This window comes from Pelodiscus sinensis, chromosome 20 (assembly GCF_049634645.1).
Source record: "Pelodiscus sinensis isolate JC-2024 chromosome 20, ASM4963464v1, whole genome shotgun sequence".
Taxonomy (NCBI): domain Eukaryota; kingdom Metazoa; phylum Chordata; order Testudines; family Trionychidae; genus Pelodiscus; species Pelodiscus sinensis.
In genome coordinates this window covers 13,776,113-13,791,659 of record NC_134730.1, presented here as the reverse complement: position 1 = coordinate 13,791,659, position 15,547 = coordinate 13,776,113, and the positions used below count along the sequence as shown (strand labels likewise).

Genomic DNA, 15,547 nt, shown 5'->3' with positions numbered 1-15,547 from the left:
GGTTGACTCTTCAGACCTAGGTTTCAGGTGGTTGCCTATGTCTCTGTCACTGTGCCTATTGAGATCAATTAGTTGCTTCCATTTTGGATTGCCTATTCCCTGGCCTTTTGAGCACAGCTTGTCTAATGATGAGTTTGAACTGGGATCAACTATCCCTGCATGTTTTTCAGAGCCTCTGTCAATAGCCAAACTCCAATGATTGTTGTTAAGTGCCCAGATCTGCTCCATGTACCTCCAATCTTTGTCTATTCAGCTTGGGGTTCCCCTGGTTTCCAACCTAAGAGAAGGGCTTTCATTAGAGGCTTGTGGCACTCTGTCTTGGACTGATTTATATTTATAATAGTCATCTTTTTAATGGCTAATTTTCCCACAGTGGCAGCATTTAACTTAGTGGCTTTCTGCTTGGACACATTTCCTTTGTTTTAACTGACATTTGTTTTCCCGAGGTGTCATCAACCAGGTTAGAATCCCCTTCTCCATCCTCCCTGTTGAGCACAGGTGGACTCATGGTGATTTTCTTCCTCATTAGCAGCTGCTTTCTCTTCTGGGGCACTGCTCCAAGAGAGAACTCACACTCTGTAGCTAAAATTAAAACCTGCTGGGGATTGTCTTTAGCCTCCTTTGGTTCCTCTTGATCTGTAAGTCCAAGTCCAGCTGAATGTCTACAAACTGGCCTGTTACCAGTTTATCTTGGCAGGCCACAGTGCTAGCTGAATATGCCAAGAATGCAAGTTTGCACTGTCCTCCACCAGCTCAGATTGGTGGGCATCGGTGTTCCCTGTTAGCTGAGTGCTTGGGCAGTCCGCACAGGAGAGATTCAAATGCCACCCGGCTGATTAGCAGAGCACCCACAGCTGGCAACATGTTTCTATTTGTGTGGTGCACACATGCATATGCATTGGCACACATAACAAAATTTATTCCACAAATGGATGGCAAAAAATGGGGGGGACCATAGATGGCCAGCTCCAAATCACATGTCAAGGACTTGTGCCTGGTTTGGAGAGCTCAGTGTCTTTTTCTGGAGGCGGGGAAATTCTGTAACACCAACTGATGTTGGTTATGACTATCCAAGTTGACTGTTAGAACACTCACCCCCACCACTTGTCCTGCCAGCCATTCATTGCACCTGTAATGCTGAACTGAGCCTAGACATGGGACCCGCAGAGACAGACACCTGCAGGAGACTGTCCCCTACGAATGTGAAGGAAATAGTTTGTTGAGATAAGAGGAAAGTCAGGCCCATTCTGTGGCCCTGGGCTGTGCGCAAAGCCAGGGGGATTTATTTATTTAAAATATTTTTACCCTACCCCCCCCCTCTCTCTCTCTCTCTCTCACACACACACACACACACACACACACACACACACACACCAATAAAAGTATGGGTAAAAAGTGTGGCTTTAGCCTGGCACTGAAACGTTACCAATGTCCCAGGGGACAGAATTCCATAGCCTCGGAGCAAAGGCTGAGAAGGCCCTGTTCTGTGTGGAGCAAAACTGAGCAGAGCCTCCCCAGCTGACCTAAATCCCGGGCAGGTTCATATGGGAGAAGACATTCCTTCAAATACTCCTGTCCCAACGGGTATGTCTACACTACCCCGCTAGTTCGAACTAGGAGGGTAATGTAGGCATACCGCACTTGCAAATGAAGCCCAGGATTTGAATTTCCCAGGCTTCATTTGCATAAGCAGGGCGCCGCCATTTTTAAAACCCCGCTGGTTCGAACCCTGTGCCGCGCAGCTACACGGGGCACGAACTAGGTAGTTCGAACTAGGCTTCCTAGTTCGAACTACCGTTACTCCTCGTGGAATGAGGAGTAACAGTAGTTCGAACTAGGAAGCCTAGTTCGAACTACCTAGTTCGTGCCCCGTGTAGCCGCGCTGCATGGGGTTCGAATGAGCGGGGTTTTAAAAATGGCGGCGCCCCGCTTATGCAAATGAAGCCCGGGAAATTCAAATCCTGGGCTTCATTTGCAAGTGCGGTATGCCTACATTACCCTCCTAGTTCGAACTAGGAGGGTAGTGTAGACATACCCAACCTGTTTAGGGCTGTTATAGGTCATAACCAGGACCTTGAATTGTGCCCGGAAACATACCAGAAGCCAGTGCAGCTGCCAGAGCGCCGACATATGTGCTCCATATAATGAGTGTTAATTAAAACTTGAGCAGCCGCATTCTAAACCAGCTGAAGTTTCCGTAGACTCTTAAAAGGCAGCCCCGCATAGAGCGCCTTGCAGTTGTCCAATTGGGATGTGACAAGAGCATGAATCACTGTAGCCAGGTCATTCTTATTCAGGAAGGGTCGCAGCTGACGGATCAGCTGAGGCTGCCCAAAAGCACGCCTGGCCACCAAGGAAATCCAGTTCTCAAATGTTAGTAAAGGGTCCAGGAGGACTCCCAAGCTGTGCACCTGTTCTGTCAGAGGGAGTGTAACTTCATTCAGAACAGGCAACACACTACAATCCCAGATAGATGGCTTTCTGATCCACAGGACCTCTGTCTTATCTGGATTCAGCTTCAGCTTATTTGACTTCATCCAGTCCATCAGCGCCTCCAGACACCGGTTCAGATCAGTCGCCGTCACACATGGATATGATGTCACAGAGAAATAGAGTTGCGTGTCATCTGCTTATTGATGGCACAGTTCTCCAAATCTCCTTATGACCTTGCCCAGTAGTTTCATGTAGATGTTAAACAACAGAGGGGATGAGATGTGACCTTATGGGACCCCATAGCACAATCACCACAGGGTCAAGCAGCAGCCCCCTAGCTCCATCATCTGAAAGCATCCGATAGGTAGACCCGGAACCACCGCAAAACAGCTCCTCTGATACCCAGCTCTGCCAGGCGCTCCAGAAGGATACCATGGCCGATGGTATCGAAAGTCACCGAGAAGTCCAAGAGAATCAGCAGGGATGTTCCAAAACTAGGCCTGAAGCCAGACCAATGCATCCATCCTCCAATTTGGACCCCTTTCTAAGCTATAAGAGGAGCATTTCCTGAGCTGCAACAAAACAGACATCACCAGTGACTGGATGAGATACATTTCATGCTGGATTCTTTCTGTTCTTACTTGTCAGGGTGCAAAGCTGGTCTAGGGGGGAAGGGGGCTGTGTGAATTCCTGATCAGGGATACAGAGCAGTGAGGATGTCTCCATATTCACAACCATGCTCTTCAGTCATATATGGAAGTCTTGGGTCAAAGGGCCCAGCTAGTGCAGCATAGTCACATCAGGGTGTGTGTTCTGGGTCACTGTGCAGGAGAGGAGGTGGACTCAGGAAAGTTGCTATCTTACCCCTGTCACAGATGGATACCAGGTTTGGGGACCATTGGCTCTGCCTCCCACAATACAGTGGGCAGCAACACTGGTGATGCACTGAGACAAGTATATTGGACCAGGTACAGACCCAATGCAGTTTGCCCCATCTCCAGAAGAATGGGGAGACTAGAAGGGACCATGTAACTTGACCAGGATGCTCTCGGGGCAAAACAAGAACTGGCTGTTCCATATTCTGTGCTCAGAGGACAGCTATGGGCAGTGGAACACGTCATAGTGTGAATGTCAGAGGCTCTCACCATGTCTGTTTGGCACCATCTCCCTGGAGTTCCTCCCGCACCGCACGCTCACCCAGATGGCAGTACAGATGATGCACAGGAAGCTGGGAATGATCAGGAACAGAGAATAGAGGATGTTGGGTTGGAGTCTATGCAAAAAAAAAATACAATGGAGACAGTAAAGCTCTGTAGATTTGTCAGGCTCCTCCCAATTTAATGTTCCCTGGCTGCTCTCAGGGTAAAGCTGCAAATCAGGTTTAACTGGGGAGAATCCTAGAATCCTAGAACTGGAAGGGACCTCGAGAGGTCGTCGAGTCCAGTCCCCTGCCCTCATGGCAGGACCAAGCACCATCTACATCATCCCTGACAGGTGTCTGTCTAACCTGCATTTAAATGTCTCTATTGATGGAGATTCCACAACCTCCCTAGGCAATTTATTCTAGTGTTTAATCACCCTGACAGTTAAGAACTTTTTCCTAATGTCCAAGCTAAACCTCCCTTGCTTCAATTTAAGCCCATTGCTTCTTGTCCTATCCTCAGAGGCCAAGGAGAACAATGTTTCTACCTCCTCCTTGTGACACCCTTTTAGATACTTGAAAACCACTATCATGTCCCCTCTCAGCCTTCTCTTTTCTAAACTAGACAAGCCCAATTCTTTCAGTCTTCCCTCATAGCTCATGTTCTCTAGACCTTCAATCATTCTTGTTGCTCTTCTCTGGACCTTTTCCAATTTCTCCACATCTTCCTTGAAATGCGGTGCCCAGAAGTGGACACAATACCCCAACTGAGGCCTAACCAGTGCAGAAAAAGGAGCACACTGGGCCTCAGCCCCTCTCCTTAAGCCAAACCCCAGGGTCCACTTAGGGGACTCATTCAGTCAGGCAACAGCAGTCTGCTGTGACTGGACTCAGAAGGTCCCTGTCCAGGGCTTCTCTGCACCTGTGTGATGGGTTGGAGCTGCCCCGCTCAGACGGGGACGAGGTGCGCGCCACTTGCGTGTGGTGCTCGGTGGCCGCGGCCCAGCTGACCAGCGTGGGGGCCGGTCGCCGGGGAACCCTGCATGCCGGGCTACGTCTGACGTCAGGGGACATCCTCGGCCCTGGGTCGGCGGGTGATGTCATGAGAAAGTGACCCAGGTAAGAAGTTGGGGTGGGGGAAGAAGGGAGGAAGGAGAGATAAGAAAGGGTGGATGGTGGTGATGGTGGTGTTGAGTGGCAGCAGTAGGAAGCAGCCCAGGGCAGGGCATTATAGGATTTGCCGGTGGGCTGGTGCGTTTCGGGTATTAACCCCACCAGCCGGAAAGGACGCCACTACAGCCTGTCCTTAGGGCCTTGCCCGTGAGAGAGGGCAGGCCTGGGCCCCCCTACCCATCCCCCTGAATGGAGAGAAAGGAGGGGCGGTAGCATCAATAGCGATTTCGCACGCCGAGAGAAGGGACGTTGCGGGGACTTGACTCTGCCCATCCTGGTGTAGGAGCCGGACTGAGAGACTCACTGGGTGGGGACGAGGGGCACTTTTGTACAGCCTGGAATTTCCATAGTCCCTCTTGTGAATCCAGCCCTACTGGCTCTCCAGGTTGTTACTGATAAAAGCACTGTTGGTTTTTCGGTGGGATGTTATCACCCACCAGTGACGTCATTCTTCTTTGCTCTGCTGGGCCCTGGGAGGGGATGCCCTGGTCATGTTTTGTGAGCTCTTTTCTCTGAGTTGGCCACTGGGGTCTTAAAAACTCCCGGACCCATCAGTACGATGGTTGTGAGGGGAGGGGGGGCTGTGGAGGGGACAATAAATGGAGCTGGTTTCAATAGGTGCATGCAAGAGAAGCTGGATCCCAGCACCCACCGAGAACCCTGCAGAGCCAATGGAATGGGAAGTCTCACTGCCATTCACTGGCTGGCACAGCTGAGATGCTGCAGAAATCTTGGGGTGTAGGGGGGAGCTGAAGGACACCCAGCCGTTGCCTGTGCCGGGTTCGGGGAGAGGAAGCCACAACCCAACCGGACTGTGGTCTCTGGTACATACGGGGCTGGGATGTCCCTGCCATGCAAAGAGCTGTTCTTAGTGGATGCCAATGGGCTGGCTGCGTGGCTTGCGGTAGGAAGCCCTGTGCCGGCAGGCGTCACTGGCTGGTGTGTTGCTGGAGGGGCCTTTTCCCTTGGGGTTGAAAGAGGAAGACCTGCAGGTAAAAGCAGAAATTCTGCACCATGAAAACCCCAAACCATGTCTCCTGCTTCCCCCACCCCCTCCGGGAAGAGCCTTTCTGGTGTCTGTCACGGAACTGTCACCTTAGCCCTGGCCCACACCAGAATCCCAGCGGCAGCATCTTGTCAGGGCTCCTGGGCCTCAGGCCTTTGGAGCAGCTCCTGGGCACGGGGAGGCTGAGCGGTGCAGGCATGTGGCTAGCTTAGGGGCGTGGCTGGGGGCGTGACTCTGGCTTCCAGGCAGGTGTGCGGCCCATTCGTGAGAGGGGTCCACAGGCACTTGGCCAGCGCCGCTCACACCTTCCATTTAACAACCTCTGCGGTGGTGAGCTCGCCCTGTTGGTCCCAGGGCAGGAGAGAGATGAGGTGGGGAGGTTACGTCTTCTACTGCATCGAGTTCTGCTAGTGAGTGAGATCAGCCTTTGAGCTTTAGTGGGGTGGGGAACCTAAGGCCCGGGGCTCCCAACTTGCCTGGATCCCGCCCCCGACGCTCTGGACTCCCCCCTGCCCTCAGCATTGGGGAGCCCATGATGGTACTCCAGCCCACCCCCCACACTGTCCCTCTGTAGGGCTGGATGTGGCTGGAGCACACAGATCTACGAGCCTGGGCCCCCCTAGGCTCTGGTGTGTGAGGGGAACGGGGGGAGTGTCTTTCTCCTTCTCAGTCAGGGGTCACATCAGTGAGGGGTTGTGGGATTTTGGGGTTTGGGGTTTGGTTTTTTTTGCTTCTCACTTGTATGCCCCCCTCCCCCAACTGATTTTTTTCTGGGTTAGCGGCCCCTTCCCCAAAAAAGGTTCCCACCCCTGGCCTACAAGGAGCTCTCCCTTGGGCCTAGGAAAGGTGCGGGGGTCTGAGGAGAGCTGTGATGCTCGAGTACCTTTCCCAGACGAGCTCTGTGTGGCTCGAATGCTGCTCTCTCTGCAGAAGTTGGTGCGATAAAAACAAGAGTAACCATCTAGAGATACTTCCCCTCATTTACACACTCGTGTCTCACTTTCCCCCAAGAAACACACCCACCCCTTTGGGAAATGACTCCTCCCCTCCCCCCTGTTCTTCTGTCCCCTCTTTCTGGCAGAGGCAGGCTGGGGCTGGGGGCTTGGCTCAGTTTTGCGCAGCTTTAGGGACATGGCTGGAATAGCACTGCGTCAAGGATGCTGTGGGGCTGGAGTGGAGGGGTGAATTTACCTGTTTGCAATCAGGTGGGAGTTCCTTTTCCCCTATGGGTGGCTGGGCCCCCAACCCCACCCCTTCTGCCCATGCCACACCCCCCAACATGGAGAGGGCAGGTGGCAAGCAGGCCAAGCCTCCCCAGCCCCAGAGCATGGGGAGGGTGGCATTGGGGGGAAGCAACACCCCGTCCCCGGATGCTACAGTAATAAGGCTATATCTACACTGGCGGCTTCTTGCGGAAGAATCTGCAGAGCATCCACACGGCCCGCCCGCTCTTGTGCAAGGAAATGTACAGTACGGCGTGGGAAGAGAGGGCTCCTTGCACGAGAGCTACGCTCTTTTTTATCGGGTGTAAGCCCTCTTGCGCAGGAGCTCTTGTGCAAGAGGGCACGGTGGACGCTCGACAGGGATTTCTTGCGCAAGAAACCCCGATGGCTAAAATGGCCATTGGAGCTTTCTTGCGCAAGAGAGTGTCTGCATTGCCATGGATGCTCTTGCACAAAAGCACAGCTCGCACATGGCAGTGTGGGCGTTTTCTTGTGCAAGATTTCTCAGCCGCCGGTGTCGATACAGCCTAAGGGTTCTGGGAGTGGAACGTGGGTGGAGCCAGGCTGGAGGTTAGGGAAGGCAAAACCTTCTCCTGCCTAGTATATCAACCGCCTATGCCTGCCCCACAGTTGGAGCCCTTTGTAGGAGGCAGCAGCAGTGGGTTAGAGAAATATCTTCAGAACTACAGAACAGAACCCCCTCCCACGCCCTGCCCCTCCCTCCTCCAGCTCCTCCTCTCCTGCCGTTGCCATGGGGGAGCCCTGGCAGGATTTACCTGGAGAGACGATGACTTCCACCGAGTCCCTGGGATTAGGGAAGCCAATCCTGGCTACCCCGCAGAGGTAAGTCCCTGAGTCCGCCAGCGTCAGGTTCTCCAGGGTTACTGTGAACACGCGCTGGGTGTGATTGTCGCGGATGGCGACTCTGCCCCGCTTCTCTTCCGCCTCCGACCCCATGGTCTCAAAGATGAGGTGATTGAAACACAGCACAACTTTGCGTCTGCACCAGAATTTTGGAGAAAGCTCGTAGCCGGCCCCGTACTGGCACTGCACAGACACTGAGCCGCCCGGCGGGCCATGCACTGCCCCAGGGCCTGTCACGGCCCAGCAGCCTGTGAGAGACAGAGAGAAACTCAGACTCTTGCAAGCTGGAAGCAGCAATGAAATGTAGCCAGTGCTGGGGAGCAGCGCAGTTGTGGGGGATTCTTGTGTGCAGCAGGAGGGGCAGAGCTGGGAGAACTGGCAGGGCCTGCGGGGTGAGGGTTACTTTAACTCAAGGGAGGACATGCTGAAACCTTGCAGGCACAGGCATTGCCATTCAATGTTTCTTTTCCTTTGCCGAGAACAAAGGAAATTGTTTCTCTCCTTATAACTGGCTGGAGATTGCTCCTTCCATGCAGGGTGCTTGTATCTGGCTTTACTATCCCTGGGTATGTCTACACTACCCTCCTAGTTCGAACTAGGAGGGTAATGTAGGCATACCGCACTTGCAAATGAAGCCCGGGATTTGAATTTCCCGGGCTTCATTTGCATAAACTGGGCGCCGCCATTTTTAAATCCCTGCTCGTTCGAACCCCGTGCCGCGCGGCTACACGCGGCACGAACTAGGTAGTTTGGACTAGGCTTCCTAGTCCGAACTACCGTTACTCCTCATGGAATGAGAGTATCCACACTGCCATGGACTCTCTTGCGCAAGAAAGCTCTGATGGCTATTCACAGAATGGCCATCAGAGCACCTGTGCTTTTTCTGATGGGGTTTCTTGTGCAAGAAACCCCTGGTGTCCGTCCACACACACACCTTTTTGCACAAGAGCTCTTGCACAAAAAGGCTTATTCCTCATAGAAAGAGGAATAACTCTTGTGCAAAAAGCCCTGTCTTCTGATGATCTACGGTACTTTTTCTTGTGCAAAAATGTGCTTGTAGTGAGGATGCTCTGCGAGTTTTTGTGCAAAAAAGACCAGTTTTGTGCAGAAACTCTGCAGTGTAAGATGTAGCCTAAGTGACTATGCAAAGCGCAAGACTATGGCGAACTGCCAGTGGGCCACCCGTAGCTAATAACAAGAGCTAAGGTGCTTCACTGCAGCACCCTGTGTTGCTGAGCCCAAACATTCTGAAAACAGGCCCATCCTTCCCAAGCAGAAGGTTCAGCAGATTTTGAACACTGGGGCATTTCTTGTCCTGCCTTTCTGGATTTGTCTGTAGGCTGCACTCTTGGCAGTTTTTCTCTGCTCGCCCCACTCTAGTGTTTGATTTAAGGAGCACTGAGATTCTCTCACATTCACACGACTGTCTGGGCAGAGCTTTAAAGGAAGCAAACAACTACCACAAGCCTAGGACCCTCCTCCCCAGTGTTCTCCACAGAGAGCTTTCTTAGGGTGCAGATGCAAATCTTCTCTGCCTACTTTGTAGGCTTCATCTCCCACAGGCTGCAAGCACTGCAGGAGCCTGGGTGGGGCTTCCCACCTCTGCTGGTGAAGCTGCCACACAAGCTTATGCCATAATAAAGTTGTTAGCCTTTAAGGTGCCAGCAGACCCCATTGTCAGCTCACAGGGCCAAAGGACAGACAGGGTGATGGGATTCACTTCAACACAGCCGATTAGGGATAATGTACTTTATTAAGCTTACTACTCCACTGCTACTACACGTCACAGGGTACCCTCTAGCAAGCGACAGCGCTACAGAACAATGCTTAAAGGAGTAAAAGGTTCCATGGAATGCTGATGCCTCTTCTGCCACAGGGAGTCCCGATCCCGAGATGCCTCAGATCTGGGCCGTGGCGGACGTGGCTTCAGTTGGGGAATTCGGGGCACCTCTGAGACTGGAGGTCTGCGATGAGACTCAGCTAGGGGCGGGACTTCCAGTGATCTTATACTTTAGGGCTACGTCTACTCTGACCAGTCTTGCACAAGAACATATGCAAATGAGGCATTTGCATATGCTCTTGTGCAAGACTGGCCGGTGTAGACATAGCCTGGCTGTTTACTGAGTGTGCACAAGCTGGCTCAGTGCCACTGTTAATGTTCCCACGGGGCTGAGAACCGAGGTCATGGTGTCTATCCCATAGTCGGCTCTCAGCTAGCAAGCACAGGGAGTTGTGGCCGATGAAGGCCGTCTGAAAAGGAACACTTGGGCTACGTCTAGACTGGCATGATTTTCTGGAAATGCTTTTAATGGAAAAGTTTTCCGTTAAAAGCATTTTTGGAAAAGAGCGTTTAGATTGGCACAGATGCTTTTCTGCAAAAGCATTTTTTGCGGAAAAGCGTCCGTGCCAATCTAGACGCGCTTTTGTGCAAAAAAGCACCGATCACCATTTTCGCCATCGGGGCTTTTTTTGCGGAAAACAATTCTGAGCTGTCTACACTGGCCCTTTTGTGCAAAAGTTTTGCGCAAAAGGGACTTTTTCCGAACGGGAGCAGCATAGTATTTCCGCAAAAAGCACTGATTTCTTACAGTAGGACGTCAGTGCTTTTGCGGAAATTCAAGCGGCCAGTGTAGACAGCTGGCAAGTTTTTCTGGAAAAGCGGATGATTTTCTAGAAAAACTGGCCAGTCTAGACACAGCCTTGGGGTTTATGCTGACCAGGCTTTGCTTTGTACAGCTGAGATGGACACTTCCATTCTTGCTGTTTGAGGCTGCAGGCAGGCCTGCCGGCATGTCTCATGATACCCTTGTTGTTTTTGCTGAAACAGACTAACCCTACTACCTCTCTGAATCTTGTAAACTGTGCAAGCCCAGTCACTGAAGTGTGTAAACAGCAACCCACCCAGTGCCCACGCCCTCCTCACCTGGGAAAAGAATCCACATCCTGATGAGGATGAACTTCATGGTCCTGGTTTCCTCTGCATTTGACTCTCTCTGGGAAAATCAGGTTTCTGTGAGACGGCTGGGACCCTCCTTTCAGACTCGTTGAAGGTGAAACCTGAAGACTCTGGAACCAGTTATGTAATGCGAAGTTTCTAGCTCTCTCTGCTGCCCACTTCCCTTTTCAGAGGTGGTTATTTCATTAGGGGAGGAAGTAGCTTGACGCCCATTCCCAAGGGTGGTGTTTACTGTTTGCATTAAGGAGCAGGCGATCACAGCGTGAAATGTGACTGATAAAAAAAACTTTGACCCAACTACACAGATTGGATGATGGTAGAGCCCTGGAAAATGCTGCTCATTGCTACACGGTCTAAGGCAGGGTCACCAAGTGCCCTTAGATACCTGCGGTTGCCCTATGCCACCTGACTGGGCTAAGGGGCCTAGGCTCTTGGCTGTGTAATTGCAGTGTAGACATGCGGGTACAGGCGGTAGCCTGATCTCTGGGACCCTCCCTCCTTGCAGGATCCTAGAATCATGGCTAAGCCTGAACCTTACACTGAAGTTCCAGGCCCTTAGCCTGGGCCTGGCGAGCTCGAGTCAGCTGGTACAGAGCAGCTACAGGTTTTTAATTGCCGTGTACACTGGAGATCCTCAGCCTGTGACCCAATTAGCACACCGCTGTAGGTGGTAAAACATCCTTATGGCCATACTAGTAAGAACATAAGAATGGGCCATACTGCGTCAGATCAAAGTCCATCTAGCCCAGAACCTGTCTTCTGACAGCAGCTAATCCACAGTGCCCCCGAGGGACTGAACAGAACAGGTACCATCAAGTAATCCATCCTCCGTCACCCATTCCCAGCACTGACAAACAGAGGCTAGGGACACCATCCCTTCCCCATCCAGGTTAATAGCCATTGATGAACCTAACCTCCATGAATCTATCTAGCTCCTTTTTGAACCCTGTTAAAGTTCTAGTCTTCGCAACATCCTCTGGCAAGGAGTTCCACGGGTTGACTGTGTGTTGTGGGAAGAAATACTTCCTTTTGTTTGGTTTAAACCTGCCACCTATTAATTTCATTTGGTGACCTCTAATTCTTGTGTTATGGGAACAAGTAAATAACTTTTCCTTATTCACTTTCTCTACACTAGTCAAGATTTTACAGACCTCGATCATATCCCCCCTTAGTCTCCTCTTTTCTAAGATTAAAAGTCCCAGTCTTAATTACTCTCTCGTATGGCAGCCGTTCCAAACCCCTAATCATTTTTGTTGCCCTTTTCTGAACTTTTTCCAATGCCAAGAGGTCTTTTTTGAGATGAAGTGAACACATCTGCATATAGTATTCAAGGATTTATATAGAGGCAATAAGATATTCTCTCTCTCATTCTCTATCCCTTTTAAATCCCGTTCCGTTTGCTTTTTTGACTGCTGCTGCACATTGAGTGGATGTTTTTGGAGAACAATCCACGGTGACTCTAGATCTCTCTCTTGAGTGGTGACAGCTAATTTAGTCCCGTCATTGTATATGTATAGTTGGAACTATGTTTTCCAATAGGCATTACTTTGCATTTATCAGCATTAAAATTCATCTGCCCTGTTGTTGTTGCCCAGTCACTTAGTTTTGTGAGATCCTTTTGAAGCTCTTCACAGTCTGATTTGGAGTTAACTGTCTTGAGCTTATCTATTTTGTGCATACAGCCCACATAACACTCAGAGAATGGCATAATCAGCCCACAGTGGTAAACAGGGTGAGAACTGCTGATGTAAACTTACCTCTGAGGCTTCCACTGTTGGGGTGTCTCCCAACTCCCTTATTATTACATAGGACAGCCCTGAGGTTGTTCCCCCTCAAGCATTCAGAAATCACATGTAGGTCTGCAGCAACCATCGGCTTAGCTTTAAAATCTCAAGAAGTCCTGTTTTAAAAGCTATTGTTTGAATCCGGTGGGTGCACTTGGCTCGTCTTTTCAAACTTTTCTCTGCTGCCATGCGCCTGGGAACATTTTTTCTGTGTTTCTAAGGAAAGTGAAGATCCTCCCATAATCCTGATCATCCGGGAACTGAAGCTTTACCAAAGCACGGATCAGTGTAAGGCTCTCACTAAAATCACGAGAGCTGGTAACACTGCAGGCATCCGGGTGGATCTGGCGGGAGCGGTGCAGGCAGGGGGCTTAGCACGGGGGTGAGCAGGGAACGAGTTTAAAGGAGAGTGGAGTTCCTATGGGGCAAGTGGGGAGATGGAGAAGATTCCTCCCCTTTCCTCCCTCTGGCATCCTGACTCGGTGTGGGGTTAATGCAGGTGCTAGTGTGTGTGAGGGGACTACTCCCCCTAGTGGTGCACATGGTAGAGATGAGAACAGGGAGAAAAGCCACAAGGCACATGGGTTATGTCTACACTGAGGAGCTATTTCAGGATACCTATTCAGCGTCTTAAGAGCAAACCTGTTATATTGAAATATAATGGGCTCGCCATTCTGACATCCCTGTAAACCTCATTGCATGAGGGTTAAGGGACATTTCAGAATAGCGCCTTATTTCGAAATGACCTCGAAATAAACTACGCAATTGGCGTAGTGCAAATAATGTCGTTTATTTTGAGGTAAGGATGCTGGGTAGATGCACCCAAGGGGAAATATGGAAATTACAAGGAGGGTGAAGAAATATAGGAAAATCTCCAAGTATGGAGATAGGAATATACCACTTGCTCACCCCAACTTAGCCTCTTTCCCTCCTACTGCTGTGTGTGGGAGGATGGAAGTGACCATGAGTCCAGCTGAGGGGTGAAATGGCTCAGGTAAAGGATATGAAGGGAAAACCATGAACTCCTCTGCTGGAAGAAGCAGAAATTGCCCTAGGGAAAGGGCAGCTGCGCCACCCTCGCCATCGCTCCTTTCTCACGACAGCTTTTGCCTCTTTTCTTTAAAATGCCTCCAAAGCCAATGGCCTCCATCTGGGCCAGTCACACATTTCCTGCTGGACGTGGCAGTTCCTTCAGCTTTTCGGAAACCCGAACATTTCATGTTCAATGCTGGGTGTCTTAGAGCCTTTGGCTCTGTTCTCCCCTTGCCCCTTCCACACACTTGACCAACCAGAGGGGGAAATGGAGCAGAAAGGGAGCAAGGAGCTTTTGGGGCAGCTTCTGAGACCTTCTTTCCTGAGTAGCCTCCAAGACAGGGGTGAGTGAAAAGAGGTCAAGGACTGGACAGAGTTCTCCAGGATTGGACCTGAAAGGCCGCCAGACACTTAATTTACCAGCATGTCTGCAGATACTCAGATAACTAAAGTATCTAGTGACCTGCCAGTGGCCAGATGTGTCCAGCCCATGGGCTGCCTATTGCCCGTCCTGGCTCCTGGACCTGACCCACTTGGTTCCCACAAGAACTCAGCTTGACTCTGAATGCATCACTGACATTTCTTTATTGGCATAAAATCAAACCACACCTGAGCTGATCAGGCTCAAGTCCAGAGGGAGGGTACATGTATGGGATATACCACACATCCCCTGTACAGAATCAATAATCAGCTTATATACACTCTGACATTAAATACTACTCGTTAACAGATCAGATCACACACTAATTTTTGTAGCCAATTCCTATCTAGATCACAAGCTGTTCACATGCTGGAAGCAATCCTATGTTGCTTACAGTTCTACTGTCTCTTTTCCACTAGCTGCATCTTTTACATATTTACTATTCTACTGTCAATTCATGCTTTGTCCATGTCCTTGCCCAGAACAGTCTGACACGGACTACAATCCAGTGTATGGCAATTTTGGTCACTGTAATGTTCCAGTAATTAAAGGTAAAATATTGTGTGTGTTTTTCTAAACACAAAGAAATAATCTATCCAGGGCATTTTCCATAAACTAAAAATACAACCAAACTTGTACAAATGCAAAGTTGGGAGCTCAAAAATTGACCAGATTAGCTTCTACCTTATTTCATAGTGTAGATGTGCCCCAGAAGCCTGAGAAATTACATGACTTTGCAAAGTTAACAGGTCTGGGATAGTTGAAATTAAAGGAGAGAGGGAATTCCACTGGGGGACAGCTCGTGGCAGTTTCCTCATTTGACTTAATGTTACGATGACCGTGTCTCCACTACACCAATGAATTGACACTGCGGCGATTGTTCCACTGGGCCATCGATTTCTTGCATCTGCTGAAGACGCGATAAATCAATCTCCGAGTGTGCCCCCATCGGCACCGGTATTCCACCAAGATGAGAAGAGTGGCCGGCATAGATGGGAATGCAACCCCAGTCAATCTTACCAGACGAAAAATGCCACGGTGAGTAGTGAACTTCACTACATTATTTGTGTAGCTGAAGTAGATGGATGCTGGAGGGGGTGGAAGGCAGACAAGGCCCTATGACTATGTAGAGTCCCACTTACTCAGGGGCAGCCTCTGTCCCAGCTGGCTCTCACCCTGTGGTTTGGGTCACTTGACAGAGGCTACGTCTACACTAGCAAGTGAAGTCAACAAAACTTACAATACCCCAAAATTGACAAAACAGTTGCTCCCTCTGTCAACAGATCTTGTCCATGCTGGGGGCATCATTGACAGTTTGAGCAATGCACGGCAGGTATGCACAGGGCCTTCTCCAGGCAGATTCAGGGCCCCTCCTGCTCCAGGCCTTCCTCCCAATGCACCCCTTTCCCTAAGCCCCGCCCTTTCTCTGCCCATGGCTTATCTTTTCCTGCCCCTTTTCTGCCCATCCTGCCCTTTCTACTCCTATTGGTCCCCTTCTTGGGAACCCCCTCCCC

General features: G+C 50.6%; 2 protein-coding genes across 3 annotated transcripts in view; both read right to left on the bottom strand.

Moving 5' to 3' along the window:
* Positions 1-15,547, bottom strand: part of LOC142819112 (uncharacterized) — a 111,246-nt gene that overhangs the window by 77,313 nt on the left and 18,386 nt on the right. The window lies entirely within an intron of this gene.
* The window catches only part of LOC102452149 (CMRF35-like molecule 5), a 35,705-nt gene continuing 22,086 nt past the window's right edge, over positions 1,929-15,547 (bottom strand). Inside the window, exons 1-5 of one of the 2 annotated variants that reach the window (XM_075903743.1) lie at positions 10,764-10,931; positions 7,753-8,088; positions 5,580-5,733; positions 3,579-3,706; positions 2,005-3,005 (exon numbers count right to left, since the gene is read on the bottom strand). In XM_075903743.1, coding sequence (XP_075759858.1) covers positions 2,983-3,005; positions 3,579-3,706; positions 5,580-5,733; positions 7,753-8,088; positions 10,764-10,803 — 681 coding nt within the window. In that variant the 5' untranslated portion in view covers positions 10,804-10,931 and the 3' untranslated portion in view covers positions 2,005-2,982. Of the gene's footprint in view, positions 3,006-3,578; positions 3,707-5,579; positions 5,734-7,752; positions 8,089-10,763; positions 10,932-15,547 lie in introns of those variants that run through there. The other variant, XM_075903744.1, reaches the window with a different exon arrangement.